The sequence below is a fragment of the Mesoplodon densirostris genome, chromosome 10, assembly GCF_025265405.1.
Source record: "Mesoplodon densirostris isolate mMesDen1 chromosome 10, mMesDen1 primary haplotype, whole genome shotgun sequence".
In the NCBI taxonomy this organism is placed as follows: Eukaryota; Metazoa; Chordata; class Mammalia; order Artiodactyla; family Ziphiidae; genus Mesoplodon; species Mesoplodon densirostris.
In genome coordinates this window covers 3,046,962-3,064,592 of record NC_082670.1, presented here as the reverse complement: position 1 = coordinate 3,064,592, position 17,631 = coordinate 3,046,962, and the positions used below count along the sequence as shown (strand labels likewise).

General features: G+C 53.7%; 1 protein-coding gene across 1 annotated transcript in view; it reads left to right on the top strand.

Annotated features, from left to right (window-relative positions):
- The window catches only part of SLC22A23 (solute carrier family 22 member 23), a 144,105-nt gene that overhangs the window by 99,029 nt on the left and 27,445 nt on the right, over window positions 1–17,631 (top strand). Inside the window, exon 4 of the mRNA XM_060109951.1 lies at window positions 5,432–5,600. Within this exon, the coding sequence (XP_059965934.1) occupies window positions 5,432–5,600 (169 nt within the window). The remainder of the gene's footprint in view (window positions 1–5,431; window positions 5,601–17,631) is intronic.

Genomic DNA, 17,631 nt, shown 5'->3' with positions numbered 1-17,631 from the left:
CAGGCACTGGAACGTGATTTGTGGGAGATATTTATGTTTCCATATTTTTTTATCTTCTTTTCTCTAAATGGAGGTGGTTTTAACCGTTCCGCTGGGTTGGCAGGTCCTAAATTGAGAGGAAAAGGAAGTTTTCCACGGGGAAGGTAAGACATGGAGCTGTTGTGATAATAGCAGCCTTTTACAGTCACGCCCTCCGATGCTATTTGAGTCTCCATGACTGGCGATTTCAGGCCGCTTGCTATAATAAGGAATTCCAAAATCACATGTCACAGGTCTATTTTCTGGGGTTCTGGGGGCCCCGTGACCTTAGCCAAGGCTGCAAGTAGAGAGTGGTGTGTCCCCTTCCAGGCCAGCTTGGTGAGGGCAGGGAGCAGGGAGGAGGAGAGAGGCCGGCGGGTGTCGGGGCAGCAGCCAGTGAGCGCGCCCCCCTTGCTGCGGAGGAGCCCGGGCCCGGGGGGGCATCAGCAGCCTGGAGGCTGGGCCGGGCCAGGCTGGAGGGAGCCGGTGCGCAAGGTGGGGGGCGGCGATGCCACGCCCCTTCCATTTGGCGGGGCCCCCTTCCTCCTAATTCGGGCAGTTTCTCCCCAGCGGCCCCTCAGCTACTCGGCTGATGACAGGTTCTTGGGAGGATAGGGAGGGGCTCCGCGTGGAAGGACGTGTCTGGCCCAGTGGCCCCTGAGCGGCCTGTGCTGCCGCCACGGGGCTGCGAGGGGCCCAGCGGCCCTTCGTGGGGATGGCCGAGCCGCTCGGCGGTGCCCTGGGCTTTGATGGATTTCTCACTCCCCAGCGGATCCAGAAGCATGTTTAGTTCTGGTGCTTGAACACAGTTTGGGGGAGACTGTCCTTTCCTGAGCCCGTCTCCCTCCTACAGCGAGTTGAGTCCCCCCAACAACCCCTGTCCCAGGTGGGGTGACGTCTGGGTCCAGCCACAGAGACCCGGGTGGCGCCCCAGGGAAACCGCAGGGGCTGGCGCTTCTCGAGAAGTCGTGGGGACAGGAGCAGGGCTTGAAATCCCGCTGGGCTCGCTGGGAGCGCGTGCGGGCACCTGCGTGCGGGCACCTGCGTGCAGGCTGGTTTCTTGCCAGTCCAGACTCCCTGTTTCTTTCCTGGGGACCTACCTGGTGCAGGAGTTCGTGAGGGTGGGGGGAGGTGGGTGTGGGCCTCACAGCCCGAAGGGGAGGCGGAGGCAGCGAGAGAGGGACCGTCACCCAGAGGAGACTGTTCTTTCCACGCAGCCTCGTCAGCATCCCCTGGAGAGCAGAGGCTACTGACGTCCAAGAATCCTGTCACGGGCTTGTATGCGTATCGTTTTGTCAGTTCCGACCGAGTTTTGCCTAAAACCCAGGATCGTTCAGGTCCCACATGGGAGCACTTACTTTACTGGCCTTAGTCTCTGGGGGACATGAGCCCACCTGGAGCTGGACCCAGACAGCCTGAGCCTGAGGTCTGTAGGGACGACAGCCTGGAATGGCGGTTGGATGTGCGTCACCTCGTGGCCGAGGAATGTTATCTACTTTGTAGGCCAGGAAGGAGCAGCACAGAGGCTGAGCGACTTCACCCCGACAGGAAGGGGCAGGGAAGGGGTCCCACGCCTGCCGTGCGCCCACACTGGCGCCCCAGCCTCTCCCCTGCAGGGCCCACTTCCTCCTCATTCTATGCGGATGCTGTCAGCCAGCTGCATGTGTTCCCTCCTTACGGCCGACTGCCATCCAGAAAAATCCTGGAGACTCATTTCAGAGCAGCTGGGAGCACTTCGAGATCCCAAGAAAACGTAGACTCCCGGACCTGCAGCAAGCATACACAGCTTTTTAAAAATCCATTTAAGAAAGGATAAGGGTTGAGCGCTCCTGTGCGCAGAGCTGGGATCAGACCTTCCTCGGGTAGAACCATCTACCTGCAGTCCCCGCCCCCTCCCAGATGCAAGGACTTAGGACGTTCAGGCTCTGATGTATTCCTTCCTCTCCTCACTTCAGAAAAGCTGACTTCTCATCATCCAAAAGGAGCATGTGACTGAAGGCAAACCCAAAGTGCCTGAGGTTCTTTGATAATTGCTTTTTCTTTTTTAAACATCTTTACAGCCACCTTCAGAACATAGTTGATTGCAGCAGTTCGGGACGAATTCCTGGTGAGTCAAGGCAAAAGGGTCACTGTAAGTGTCATAGCCGTGTCCTTACATCAAATGGCTGTGTTTTTCCATTGCCTCGGCAGGAATACTAAAATACTGTAGATCTGCTGGAATGCTCTACGTTCTTCTCCCTGATGAGATAAATCAAAATCTCTGCTAGGATTCCTAGCAAAACAGAAGCCCTGGAGAGGTCGGGAAATGATTTTACTTATTCCGCTCTCATAGACGTGTGCCTGGGGGACAAAAGCATTTCTCCTGCTGTGGGTGATGCCCACGGTTTGGGAGAAGCACGGTGAGCCAGTGCTTGTCAGGGAGGCACCTGGGGCTCTCTTTAAAACGCAGGTGTGATCCTGGGGGCCTAGGCAGGGCCTGAGGCTGTGTGCCTAACAAGCTCCCAGGTGACGCTGATGCTTCCCGTCCAGGTACCTGGGAGTTAGAGGATCGCTCGGGCCACTTACGGGCGGGGAAGGAGAGACCCTGTAGGAGGAGAACCACGACAAGGTCATCATCGTCTGAGCAGTGGTAACGGGGAGGGTCGAGGGAGGAGGAGCCAGACTGTGGAATCCTTTGCCTGTCGAGGGGCGATGCTGCTTTGTCGCCCACAAACCTCGACCCGGCTTTGGGAAGTGGCCTGTGATCCTTGGTGTGACAGCACGTGGTGTAGACTGATGTGTGGGATTAGACGTGCCAAAGGGGCCCCGGGGGACCAGAACGATAGCTGCAGATATTTTCATACTTACTGCATTGCGAAATCAAAGAGCCAGGTAGAGAAGAGGAGAACCGCCAGCCCCGCGCAGGGCCTGTCGAATCAGCGAACCCGAGGACGTGAAGCCATGATGCTGTCTTGACGTTACCTCTCTGAGTGGCCAAGTGCTAAATTTTCTCATCCGGTCCTAACCTGTGCCGAGCCTCAGAGCATCACACTCGCCCTGGCTGATGCCGAGTTCTGGTTTCCATAGCAGCGCATCCACTGCTTGTGCTTATTTAATACGTGAAAACTAGAACCTGCAACTGTTAGTCTTTTCTAAAAGACCCTGATCTCTTTATTATTTTTAAGAGCAGAAATGCCAGATGGGTTGGGGGAAGGGATACTTAGGGAGTTTGGGATCGACCATATATATATATATATATTTTTTTTTTTTTTTTTTTTTTTTTTTTTTTTTGCGGTACGCGGGCCTCTCACTGTTGCGGCCTCTCCCGTTGCGGAGCACAGGCTCCGGACGCGCAGGCTCAGCGGCCATGGCTCGCGGGCCCAGCCGCTCCGCGGCACGTGGGATCCTCCCAGACCGGGGCACGAACCTGTGTCCCCTGCATCGGCAGGCAGACTCGCAGCCACTGCGCCACCAGGGAAGCCCAGGATCGACTATATTTAAAACAGATAACTGACAAGGACCTACTGTGTAGCACAGGGAGCTCTGCTCAGTGTTATGTGGCAGCCTGGATGGGAGGGGAGTTTGGGGGAGAATGGATACATGTATATGTATGGCTGAGTCCCTTTGCTGTGCACCTGAAACTATCACAGCATTGTTAATCGGCTATACTCCAAAATAAAATAAAAAGTTAAAAAAAAAAAAAGGAATGCCAGATGTGGAGTAAATACCTGAGCCCCACTAGGAAGTGACCCTTTACATGAAACTGGCCTGGGCGCTGAAAGGAACAGCAGCACAGTACATGTGGCCAGGAGAGAACTGTTTGATCCTATTTTCTTAATTAAATAGTAAAAGTTCTTTATTAGCAAGGCCAGGTTTCTCTTTCACTCACAGAGAGCTGTGATGCTGACCTGTCTGTCTGTGGCAGGGCAAGGATGGAAATTCTGGCGACTGTTATTTCTTCCTTACAGATGAGCCAGTGTAGGTATTGGCTGGCGCAGTGCATGATCCTTGTTAACGCCGATTCCATCCTGTGGCCACACGTAACCTGCCTGTTGCGCCCCCTCTCATCTGCTTCCCTTCTTACTGCCTTTTGACCTCTGACCTCTGCTCTGGCCTCTGGACGACCAGCAGATGGGCTGTAGCCACTGATCTATGAACAGTCTCTGGATATAGAGACGTGAGAAGTATTCTCTCCTGAGGGTCTGTCGTCTTTTTTTTTTTTTTTTTCCCTTGAGGTATGCAGGCCTCCCACTGCTGTGGCCTCTCCCGTCGCAGAGCACAGGCTCTGGACGCGCAGGCTCAGCGGCCATGGCTCACGGGTCCAGCTGCTCCGTGGCATGTGGGATCTTCCCGGACTGGGGCACGAACCCGTGTCCCCTGCATCGGCAGGCGGACTCTCAACCACTGCGCCACCAGGGAAGCCCATGTCTTCTTCTTTTTTTTAAAAGTCATTTTAACTATGCTTTTTTAAAAAAAAATGAAAAAAAAAGCCAAGCTTTAGGGAATCCTGCAAATTGTTGAGGAAGAATAGCAAACAAATTACAGGCTCTGTGGGGGAAAATATATGAAACCCAGCTGCATTTTCTAGTACTGGGGACTCTTATTACAGGAATTCATGTAGTGGGTGTGCACTGGTTGTCACTTGGGTGCTACAGTTTAAGGTTTTGAGACCATCTTTTTTTGTGCAAGGTCAAATTAAGAGCATAGATTCTTGCAAACAGGAGGGACCGTGATGTCCTTGACATTTATTGAAGGCAGACACCGGTGTTTTTGGAGCTATGAAGGTGAATCAGACCTGCCCCTGCTGGCAGAGCCGTCATCTGAGGCGGGTGCGTGGGATGCCCAGGTCACGGGGGCAGCAGAATTCTGAGAGGGAGGCGGGGCTTGGGTGAGATCCGCCCTACGTGATCCAGTCTGCTTCGTGGTTTGGCTTCTGTCTTGTTCAGAAGATGGGTTGGGTACGACGGACCTGTCTTGGTCTCACATGTGAGTGGGCTGCCTGGAACTCAGAGCTCGGGGACGGAAGGAGGGGTGGTGAGGCGCGGGGAGCTGGGCTGGGCTTCCTGTGCCCTGTGCGGAGGTTGGGAGGGCCACGTGGTCCAGCAGCGGAGACGGAAGGCAGGGCGGCAGAGGGAGCTCAGGGACGCCGAGAGAGCGGGAGGTGTGGGGGCCGCGCGTGACGCACGCGCCCTGTCTCCCCGCAAGGCAGCATCTCCTGGCTCCCGGGCCGGCCGCTCCCCATCACGGCGCTCTTCGGCCACGACGTGCTCTGTGACCCTGAGCAACGATCTCGCTCCCTTTGCAGGGGGAGCCTCAGCTCGTCCAGCTGTACAAGCGAGCGTCTCAGCCTTGACGTACCACCTGGCAGTCCTTGGCCAGATGGGAAGCGTGCTGGCCCGGCGCTCATGGCTCTCTTGTCCCTTCTGTGTTCCAGGCATAGAGCTCTGCCCCCCGGGAAAACGGTTCCTGATCACAATGGTGGCGAGCTTCGTGACCACGGCGGGGCAGCTCCTCATGCCCGGGCTGGCCGCCCTGTGCCGCGACTGGCAGGTGCTGCAGGCCCTCATCATCTGCCCCTTCCTGTTCATGCTGCTCTACTGGTCGTGAGTATCCTCCTGCCCCCCACCCCGGGCCCCCTGCATCGCATCCCAGGGCCGCGCCCCGGGCTCGGGCCCCGCGGGCCCCAGACCTCCCGCCGGTTTCAGCTTGTGGTTTTTTTAATGAGGGAATGTTCCTCTTTTTTAAAAAAATCTCCTCTTCTAAACGTTTCATCTTGGCAAACGTTCTAACATACACAGAAGTAGACGGAGGAGTGGGGCGAGACCTGGGCGCCCCTGCCCGGCTCCAGCCGCCTACCCTCCACGGTCTGGCTGAACACACGCCTGCTGGATGTGCAACATGACTTTCATGACTGGGTTTGCAAAGGGCGGGGTCTCGTGTTGGGAGGGGAAATGTGTTTGGAGGTGTTCAGGAGAGATTTAGCAGAGCCACTGTCCCCTGTCTCCTCTGGGCTAGGGATGGGCAAACGCCAGCCCGAGGGCCAACTCTGGCCCGCTGTCTGTTTCTGTAAATAAAGTTTTATTGGAACACGGCTGTGCTCACGTGTTTCCACATGTATCATCCGTGACCACTTTCATGCCACGATGGCAGAGCTGAGCAGATGCGGCCCTACAAAGCCGAAAACATTTACTCTCCGGTCTTTGCAGAAGTTTGTCCACTCCTGCTCTGGACGAGCCCGCTAGGCCTTTTAGAACCGTGTGTAACTTTTAGTGTTTGGCTTGCTGACTTTAGGGAAAAAACAACTGAACACACTGGCCTGGCCTGGGGGTATGACCTGGGCAACCAGATGCTTTTAAACTCCTCAGGGGATTAATGTTTAGCCAAGGTTGAAAAACACCGCTCTCGGATAGAGAGATGTTTACCGGAAAAATGAGCGCTGTACCCGTTCTGTAAAAACCTCTTTTCTTTCCTTCCTTCCCTCCCATCCCCATTCCGTGCCAAACTCTCCCGCCGGCCCGCACTGAGTACAAGGTACTGGAGAGGAGATTTTACCCACTACACTGTGTTTCTATTATTTAGTCACTAATGAAAACCCGATTTGTGGCCAGAAGTCAGTTGTGTCTTAGTTTTAAGTGCTCGCCATAGCGGACGCGGCTATTAATTGGGCTTCCTTTCCTAAGGTGCAGGGGAGGGGAAGAAAGCGTGACCTTGCAGCTTAATAGGCGGGCCCCACCCTCACCCTGGCAGCAGACCCCCCCCAGCAGAGAAATCACATGAGCCAGACTCAGGTGTCTTTTCCTCAAGAGCCGGGTTCTCACTCACAGTGTCCTCAGAGCCTCGGCAGTGGTGGGGAGGCTACAAGGAGAGATGAGAAAAAGGCCACCTGCCAGGAAAAGTGTCCCCCGCCCGAGGCTGGAGGGCACCCGTTCCACAGGAGCCTGCGTGTTCTGGGACATCCTGCTCTTTCCTGCAGGGTCTTAAGAGGCAAAGAACGAAGTCGTTCCCCAAAGCAGGATGGAGTGGGCAGCCCGTCCTTATATCCCTAAGGAGGCTCTTCCTGGTCCTCCCCTTGCTGCGTCCACAGCTGGGCTTTGCTTGGTTTGGAATTTCAGGACATCTCCTTATTTAACACTTGTTTGTATCGTGTTTGTGCCAGAGGCAAATGACAAGCACTGTATTAATAGTAGATCGTTCAGTCTGTGCATTTCATGGCCCCATTGTAGAGATGACACAGCTGAGGACACCCAACTGACCCTCGAGCCCGGAGTTGTGCTGTCTCCCGCTCTGCAGTCGGGAATCCCCCGACCCCACTCCTCTGGCTGCGCCCAAGGGCAGTGGTGCTGTCTGCCGGCCCCTGGAGACACAGCCTCTTGGAGACCCACACACCTGTGAGGATAGGCAACGTTGTCTCCATCACCTCCAGGCTTTGAGGCTCAGCCCAGGCTCTGCTCCCACCTGTCCCAGGTAGGAGGAAACCTGACAGAGAGAAAAGGCAGAGGAGGGTTTCCTGGAGCAGGTCTGGGGGCCTGGCCCATGTGGGAAAGCATTAGGGGTTTTGTTTATTTTATTTTTTTATTTAAAATTTTAAAAATATATCAAGGTTTAGTGTTAGGCAAGGTAAAAATGTTCATTTATTTAAATCCATTGTAAAACATAAAAAATAATTCTTTGAAACACACAAATGCAAAAATATGACTTCATGGTGAAAAGGGCACCCAGGGTACTTTGATAAGTGAGACGTGTGTGTGTGGACAGACAGATGGACAGCGTCCGCAGGCACCAGGCACCCCAGTATGGGGTAGACCCGCTCCACCCACCCGTGTACTTGTCCCTTGTGTTATTACGTAAGGCCCCTGACGCATGTCCGGCCTGCGGTAGCGCTTGCAGAGATCAGCTACTGCTCTTACTGTTACTATATCCCCACCTTCCCAGTGTGGAAGCCTGGGTGTATCCGGGGCCAGTCGAGGGAATCGCGGTAAGAGGTGTGTCCCACCTCTGCCTGCAGTCACGAGCGGCTCCAGGGGCGTCACTGGCTTTTAAAGGCCCTTGAGGTGCCCCCTCTTTCTCGCCCCCTAATGACCACCCTTCCTCCCCTCTGCTGCGGTAGAAGATTTGTCGCAGAAGGCTCTGTGGTTTGACAGGATGAACTGGCCTCTGGGGAGGGCAGTGAGCTGCAGCGGCCAGCACGACCGGCTGTTGGTGACAAAATGTTGGAAGTCACTCTCTCCTTTAAGAGCAAGTATTTATCGTATGTGCCCTGGGTGCCTGGCAGCCTGCTTGGTGCTTTGGAGCAGCCCTAAGGAGCAGGTGTGTTAACAGGGCCATAAAGCAGAGCACACGACATAAAGTCCCCGGGACGCAGGGTCAGGTCAGGAGCACAAAGGAAAGGGTGCAGGTGAGGGATCTTCTGGTCCAGGTGGAAGCTGGGAGCATCCAGACACACCAGGTAAGAGGTGACACTAACCAGATACGGACACAGCGCTGGCCTCCAGCACAGGAAGGGGGTGCTGGGCAAAGACACAGGACAGCATTCAAGCTGGAGTGACACAGAGGCCACCGCGGGGCAGCTGAACCAGAAAGGGACGCAGGGGCCTGGGTTAACCGCTGCACGGGGCCCGGGGCTGAGATCTCAGGCCCCTTCTGCACTTAGAACTGAGCCCCCGGGACGAAGCCAGGCCTCAGAGCATCAGTGGTCACAGATCTCTGCGCAGCACAGGGCCTCAGCTCCAAAGCTGGCCAACTGCCCCAGGCCGTGGGTGGGAAGGATTCACCCTCAAGACATCAGCGCCTTGGAGTCTGCAACACACCCACACGCGGCTACGTGTTCCGTTCCAAATTCCAACTGCTCCCCAAGGCTGACGGAAGAGCCAGGGGAGCTCGCTGGAACCTCAGGGTCAGAAATGAAACCTCTGTGGGGAATCGCTGGAGCTGAGACTCACGTGGAAGAGAATTCTCACCAAGGATGAGCTCACCGAGCCCAGGGGACCCATTACCAAGGGCAAAAACTATACTTCAGGGAGTTTGCATCTCAGGAATTCTGCAAAACAGACCAATCGGAAAGAGAAGTTAACTCACCTCATTTGTTACAAGTAGTTACCACTTACACACACTGCATGCCATTCTAGACACGAGGGATTCTGGAGACTGCCGTGCACGTCACCAGACCTCTGCCTGCTGAGATGTACTTGATGGGCTGATGGGGGGCCCACAGCCCGTAAATCATAAGTCAGCCAATAACATGCTTTCAAATAACCAGCACTAGGAAGAAATGGAATAAAGCAGTGGGATGAAAAGGAACGAGTGGGGGTCAGGGTCTCTGGGGAAGTGACTCTTGGGCTGAGACTAAACGCCCAGCACATGGTGACAGCCAGGGCAGAAGCTGGCTCCACTTGGCTTTTTGTGGAAGAGGCAGGCGGTGGCCAGTGTGGCCAGAGCCCGAGTGGCCAGTTGGGGCGGGAGATGACCTTGGACACAGAGGTGGGTCAGACGGGGGGGGCCTCGGGCGCCGAGGTTCCTCTGAAAACACGCCAGCGGTCGAAGCGGGGCAGGGCTGTGCCCTGAGAGCCTCGCTCTGTCTGCTGTGGGAGTGGCCACAGGGCAGGGCGGGTGCTGATGCTGCCCTGGCTGCGGGGGACGGTGGCGCCTGCGCTCCAGTGGGCATGGCAGTCACCTGACGGGGTCTGGTTCCAGGTCTGTTGTGCAAGTAGCCCTGGGAGGTCTCGTTTGTGGATCTGCTGGGGCACAGGTGGGTAAGAGGGCGAGTGGCCTGGGCTTGGACCGGCTCCCGAAATGGGAGACTGGGGGCCTCTGAAACGTGGAACCCGCTGGGGAACAGCATCAAGTCCCGAGGGAAGGGTCTGCAGGGAGCTGAGGGAGGGCTTGGGGAGGGAGATGGAGGAGCCGACGGGAAGAGCTCAGCTCAGCGACTTGGTGGAAAGCACACCCGTGTTGAAATGTAGGATGTGTCATTATCCAGGGGTGGGGAGAAGACAGTTCCCAAGAGGAGGGGCCTCCCCACGCCATGGGGGCGGGGGGCACACGGGGAAGCACCAGGGTCTCGGGAGGCCGAGGGGGAGAGAGAAGGTAGGCAAGAGCCTTCATTGTGGTTTCTGGGGAGAAGGAGGGGTGAGGCAGGTGAGCAGGCTTGGGCTCTGCTAGTCTGAATCATTTCAGTGGAATCGGGGGCGTAGGGCTGTCTCAGTTTTCTGGTACCCGGCCCTGGCTGAGGAGGGCAGGTGGGCGGTGGTCAGGGTGTCAGAACCCACAGAAGAGGGGGCCTGGGATGGATGGGTTTTGCATCTGAAAGGTGCTGTCGCTGGGCAAGTTGTTTGCTATCTCTAGGAATTAGCTAACTCTGGGAGGAGCAGCCCTCCCTCACAGAAACATCAGAAAATACAGAAAACAAAAAGGCATGATTAATACACAGCTCTAGGGCAGCTACAGGGTTACAGAATGCTCTGGAATGAAGTGAGCCTAGGGCTGGAGAAGCAGCTGGGAGAGGTGGCGGCAGCAGAGGTACGAGGTGCCTGGGGACTGGAGGGGCCTGGCAGGGGCTGTAGTGAGTGCAGGCGGGGCTGGTGATGGGGGTGTGATGTGCAGATGACTCGTGCCCCAGCAAGTGGAGCTGCCCGGGAAGTGTGAGCTACCGTCGTCCTGGGGGCTTAGGTGGAGGGATAGTTTTGGAAGCTGAGTGCTGGGATGCTGTGCTCCAGACGGCTTCTCAGAGTCAAGTTTAAGTGCCTTGTCCTGAAGCAGAAGCAGAGGGCGCCCTGGGAATATTTCCCGCCTGGACGTAAACCCCATCCCAGCTGCTGGTGTTTCCACTGACAGATGCCAGTGCCGGAAGTTAGACCCACACAGCGTGTGCACTCCAGACCCCAGCACCGGACAGAAATGCTGGCTCCTGCTTGGGCATTTGCTGTCACTTGAGAAAGGGCAGCAGAGTTTCACTGCTAACCTGGAAGGAGGTCATACTGACTGATCTTTTTTCCGGAATAAATGTAGAATTCTTCCAGGGCCACAGAAGACAAGATGCAGAATATGAGAATGATGGAGACTTCAGGAAAAGCTCTGCTTAGACACGCTGTGGGTAGCAGTAACGCCAGGATGGAGAGAGGCTGGCTGGCTGGGCTGCCCAGCTTCCAAGTGTGCCGGGCATACAACAGGAGTCCCTCGGGGGCCGAGCCTGCTCCAGGGCACGTGCTTGGAGCCAGAGGGCCTCCCGCAGCCCGGAGCCCCATGGGCACAGCCTATATTCAGGCTGTATTCAGGGGTCCAGGCGTGTGTCCAGTGAGAGCATCAGGGAAACTGCAGGGTGGGCGATCAGGAAGGTGTACACGGAAGACGTGACCTCGGCTTTCCTGGGTGGAAGTCGCTGTTGAGGAGTGAGACGGGGAAGAGGAGGTGGAGGGGGCCACCCACATGGCATCTGCCTGTAGCGTTTGGGAGGGCACCCCGGGAAGAGGCGTTCCGGGCCATGCTGGAGATGTTCCGGCCACTCTCCCAAAATGCTGGTGCGTGTAGTCACCTGCCTTAGAGCATCACTTGTTGGTGCCGAGTACCTGTGATGGTCTGTGAGAACGAGCACCTGCACGTCTGCTTTGGACCTGGCATGTGCTGGGCACGGTCGTGACACCAAGGCAGCAAGGCCTCTTCCCAGGCGGCGTCTGCCGGGTGTCGGGTGCCCAGGCCCCTGCCTGGTGGAGCAGCTCACCAGGGAGGGCAACCTCACGTGCCTCCTTCGAGGCAGGTGCACCGTCAGGTATGGCAGTTTGAACACATCTTAAAGTTTTCAGGACACGCTTTTCCCGAGATGACCTGCAGGTTTCTATGTGCGAGGCTGCATTAACCTGATATTTTCAGATTAGGTACAAGATGGTGGTTGGTGGGATTATTCCTGGTTTTAGCTGGGGAAACCAGGACATCAAAAAGCTGCACCAAAGACACTCAAAAGTGTGGCGAGTCATTAAAAACTGGTTTCTGAACGTCAGTGGTTCTCAGAGCGTGGCCACTGGGCCAGCGTCACCACCACCGTCTGGGAACTGTTAGCAACACCAGTGCTCAGACCCCACCCCAGGCTGACAGAGTCACAGTGTCTGCGGGTAGTTTAAGAAGCCCTCCAGGGGTGCTGATGATGGCTCAAATCCCAGAGGGCTGCTGTACACCAGGCTGCCCAGTGAGAAGGAAAAGCCAGATACCTGCTTATGGGATATGGGACCTGGTCCACTTCCAATAAAGTGAAAGATGTTGTCAAGAGTGAAAGGAGATGTGGGTTGGCTGGGGTGACACACCCTTCTTAAAGAAGCTGTTCTTGGTTCTGCAAGGACGTGAAACAGTTGCCGTCCTTGAGGGTCTGTGAGGTGCCACATGGGACCTAGCTGCCCAGTCCAGATCCACCGTGAGTCATCTCAGGCGGCAGAAGTCATAGGCATTCCTGGAACTAACAGACGAAGACAAAAAACCCTCAGTACTGAATCCAGTGACTTCTATCTGCACTGTGAGAACATAAACCCACGTGCGTGTGCGTCTGGGAGTCTTCAGCTGTGGCCCGTGATGGAAGTTGCTGGGAGGGAAAGGTCCCACCTTGCTTACCTGTCCTAGAACCTGTGTGTCCCTCACCCCTGCGGGGAGCCTGGGTGCGGTTTTCCTTCACACTCCCCAGACTTCCAGCCAAGTCCCTGGGTAGGACAGGGTCTCACCTGAGACTCACCTGATGTGTGTGTTGCGTGAACTGCCTCGAAGTTTCAAAACGTGTGAAGATGCTGAATTATTAACCGAGTGCTGTGGGCGGTCAGCGTGATCGTGGGAAACGTTCGGGAGAACGAGAAGAAGAAGATGAATGCTGTGGGAATAATGAGGAAGAGAAAGATCAAGCTGCGCTGGTAACATTGGAGAATAAGCAACAGTGTCCATTCCTCAAACGGAAGATAAACCTTGACACCCAGGATGTTCGAGCGGGCTGACCTCGGGACTCACTGGTAGAGGAGAAACAATTAAAACCCTCGGGAAAAAGCTATGTGCTAAAAGCGATCTTAATTTTTAAAAATTTCAAGAAACAAGCCATTGTATTGGATTGGCCAAAAAGTTCGTTCGGTTTTTTTCTAAGATGTTATGGAAAAACCCAAATGAACTTTTTGGCCAAGCCAATAAAACATTTAAAGGGCCTCGTGTTAGATAAATATCCAGAAAAAAAATTACTAACAATTCCAATAGATAAGCACTCCTAAATATTACTTGGCTCTTTTAAATAGCATCAGAAATATTCTGGCCAAAATAAGACTAATTTTTAACGTTTCTTGAGGGTTTGCTCTGAGTCAGACCCTCTGGAGGAGGTTCCATGGCGCATGGAGAAATCAAGGCACGGAGATTGGTACCAGGACTGGTCCGAGGTCAAAGCCGGTAGGTAGGCCACTCCAGAGCCAGCATGAGGATATGAGTATGTACATGCATCCCCACGGCTGCCGGCCTTTTTCTCTTGCCTTATACACTTGAGGGACAAAACACCTTCCTCCATCAAAAACAGTTTTATTTCAATAAGGGGTCAAAATAACACTATGCAAACAGGCAAAACAAGGGCCGCGAGGCGCCCCGCACACCAGGAGGGAGACTGGAATCAGTTACACCATCACCAAAGGTTAAGCCTCACAGGACAATGTTTTCCTTCCAGGAAGCGGAAGAATTGAGAAGTGAGTGATAAAAGGCATGTAGCCTCTGGGAGCTTGAATGAACCTGCAGTCATTATTTGTACAGGTTATCAGATAGTTCATTTGGAGAGAGTTTCAGGAAACTTAAAGCAAAAAAAATTTTTTTTAGCCAAATCCTGTTTGTCTACAAATTATCTAGATGGGGGAAGACGAGGTAATACTGACAAAGGCAAACAGACATAAAAATGATGCCCGTATGTCAGTCACAAGCATAGGATGAGCAATTAACAGTGAGATCAGGGCTTCCCTGGTGGCGCACTGGTTGAGAGTCCGCCTGCCGATGCAGGGGACGCGGGTTCGTGCCCCGGTCCGGGAAGATCCCACATGCCACGGAGCGGCTGGGCCCGTGAGCCATGGCCAATGAGCCTGCGTGTCCGGAGCCTGTGCTCCGCAACGGGAGAGGCCACAGCAGTGAGAGGCCCGCGTACCACAAAAAAAAAAAAAAAAAAAAAAAAGTGAGATCAAAATGTTCTCTAAATTGGCGCTTGAGGGATTTGCTCATGGTGTGGAATTTTCAGGAGCCCTCAGGCCAGAGGCAACCCCATTTTTGCCTTCTGAGTGGGCAGAGATTATGTAAAATACTAGGAATCCCTGCAGTCAACTAAATGTTTCCAAGTAGATGTGGAGAGAGGCGCTACCACACGGTCTGGCCTCCGCTCTGAAGGCCAGCGTCACTGACCCCAGGGCCACACCATGGTCCACGCGGACCCCGTGCCTGGCACGTGTTCCAATGTTCCATCCCACTCCCCTGCCCACCCCTAGGAGGCTGGGGGTCGCTTAAGGCCAGCTTGAGGGTCTCTGAGCCTCGAGACCAGGCAGGGTTCAGGCCGCGTGCGTGCGAGCCTGTGTGTTCAAGTGTGCGTGCGTGTGTGCGTGTGCTGGGAGCAGTGAGGTCGAGCTGTTGGCCGCTGGCAGAAATTGGGGAAATGGCCCTCTGGTGACAGGCAGGTGTCTAGTGAGAGCTGCCAAGTGTTTGCCCGGCTGGCAGCTGGCAAAAGTCCATGTGGACGGATAGAGAGAGGGGGCCAGGTTCCAGAGCCGGGTCTGAGGTCAGGGTAGAACCAGCAGGGGCCCCCCGATGGTGAGTGGCGTTTGTGGCCTCAGTTATCATCCTGTCAGGACGAGACTGCAGCCACAGGTAGGGGGAGGCTGGGCCAACGGGGATGGTCTGTGGAGCCCCCTGTAACCGGTTGCTGATTCAGAGGTGCCGACAAAATTCCAATTGGAAGCAGAACCACACAGCTTCGGTTCCTTCTGCCCACTTATCTCCTCGAATTGTTTTTCAACATCTTATTTTATTTTTATCATTTGCAAAAATGCCAATTAATTCCCCTACTGTATTACGCTTTAAATGCCCTGGGTGCCCTACGCTGTCTTCAGCCTGATCATTGTGCACGTGGATAAGTTAGTAAAAGAAGCAGAAGGAAGGGCTTCCCTGGTGGCGCAGTGGTTGAGAGTCCGCCTGCCGATGCAGGGGACACGGGTTCGTGCCCCGATCCCGGAAGATCCCACATGCCGCGGAGCGGCTGGGCCCGCGAGCCATGGCCGCGGAGCCTGTGTGTCCGGAGCCTGTGCTCCGCAACGGGAGAGGCCACAGCAGTGAGAGGCCCGCGTACAGCAAAAAAAAAAAAAAAGAAGCAGAAGGAAGAGAGTCGAAGGAGAGAGAAAGTGGAAAAAACCAACCCAGATGAATTCCAAGTGTTCCGGTTTCTAGTGGGAACTGAGGAACATTTTAAATTGATCGCAGCCGTTATATACACTGTTGTACATTCCGAGTTGCTTGGCCTTTAAAAGGCCAGCTCCATTCGTCCTGGCAACACCTAGAGCAGCATTAGGATATTGATTCAAGTGCACTTGTGTGAGCAGCATCTTTTTTAACTTTCAGAAGGGGTCACAGTTACCATCAGTCCCTTGAAATAAACTAGGGAGAGAACGTTGGAGCTGGGGGGAGGCCTTGGTGTGACTCCACACACCCACTCCCACCCCATTCTACAGATGGGGAAACAGGCCCGGAGGTTTAGGTGACTTGCCCAAGGTCACGAAACTGGTCTATAAACCGGCCTCCTGATACAGTCCCTCCACAATTTTGCTGTAGTGGAAGAACTCTAGAGCTTAGGCGTGTATCATTTTGAAAAACAAGAGGTGCAGTGTTCCAGATTTATGTGACAGATAAGCTAGTGCGGTGGCCATTTAATTATGAAAGTATTCCTTGTTCTACCAAGATTTACAAGAAGAGTTGATTTGCCTTAGGAAGACTTTAGGGTTTAACCATCCTAAGAGCCAAATTTTCTTTAATTTCATACTTGTCCCTTCTCCCTAATTTACTAAATTTAACTCAAGTCATGAACTTGACTTTTTTAAAGAGCTAATTCATATCCATTTGCTCTACCCTGAACTGAAACTACTTACCTTTTTTTTTTAACACCAAACAGAACTAAAGTTTAAAAAAAAAAATTCAACTGAAAGCTTATCTTCCAGAACCAAGTGTATATTTTTGTAAGAGCTTTGAATCAGAAACTGAGGATATTCCCCCAACTGGTGTTTAATTCAATTCTAGTCTCTGAATTTTTTCATTTTGAAAATCCTTATGGAATGTCCTAAGTTTGATACTTGGTAACACCCCAAAGCATTAACAGCTAGAATCACCTCTGTAAATCAAAGCACCCTTAGAACAACTGCCTAAGACTCTTTTCACACACACGTTCAGGGAAACATCATCTCTGCAAAGCCTTTCATGGCTGTGCTCCTCCAACTTCACTTATGTGCTTCCCTCCGTGTTTTCTAACCTGTTTGATAGAAGCCCCTCCCTGTCAGGCATTTATTAGTTTACATGTTTTTCCCCCGGGCAGGCTGCTCACGTTCAGTACACATTTATCCCATGCGTGCTGTGATGTCGCATCACCAGTACGAGAGCACACCTGTCGACAGGTGTGTCACCCAAAACTAACTACATCAGAAACACAAAACAACTTGAGGGTAAAATTAATTTCAAAGAGCGTTAGCAGTTAGCCTTACTTCCTGTCCATATTTTCTTTGTGAGCAAATGTTCCAGTTCGGTGATTTGAAGAGAGACATACTTTGACTGTAGAGCATTGCCAAGCGCAGGTGTTGCATGGGTTAGCTGGCAGGCAGCCTGCGTGGAATCGTCGTCTGAGTCAGGTCCTGCAGTGGGGTAGAAGGAATACTTGCTTTTATTGTTAAATGTTAAGGAAAAAACATCAACTTCATAGTATTACGAAAGGATCACAGTATCGCATTTTAATTTCTGATTCTTCGGAGAGACCATACAATGCAGGTAAAACAGATCCAGGAATGCAGGTCAGACGCACTTGAGACAGAGCCAGGTAACAGAAGAGGCAGGAAGGAAGACAAAGATGGGAAAGCAGATCAGAAGCAACACATGACTGTTAAATCATAAAGCGTCGAGGTCTGAAAAGCATGTGGTGAATCAGAGGCCTCAAGAGGGGAAGCTGGCAGGGTCCTCCTGTTGGAATGGCTTCTTATGCTCAGCTTGGAGGAACAACCCAAGGGCATCGATCAGAGAACAGGGAAAAGACTTCCCTGGTGGCGCAGTGGTGAGGAATCCGCCTGCCGATGCAGGGGACACGGGTTCGAGCCCTGGTCCGGGAAGATCCCACATGCCGCGGAGCAACTAAGCCCGTGTGCCACAACTACTGAGCCTGTGCTCTAGAGCCCGCAAGCCACAACTACTGAGCCCACATGCCACAACTACTGAGCCCGCGCGCCTAGAGTCCATGCTCCGCAGCAAGAGAAGCCACCGCAATGAGAAGCCCGTGCACCACAACAAAGAGTAGCCCCCGCTCGCTGCAACTAGAGAAAGACCGCACACAGCAAAGACCCAACGCAGCCAAAAATAATTATTTTAAAGAAAGGTTCTTCCTTTAAAGAAAAAAAAAAGGAAACAGGGAAA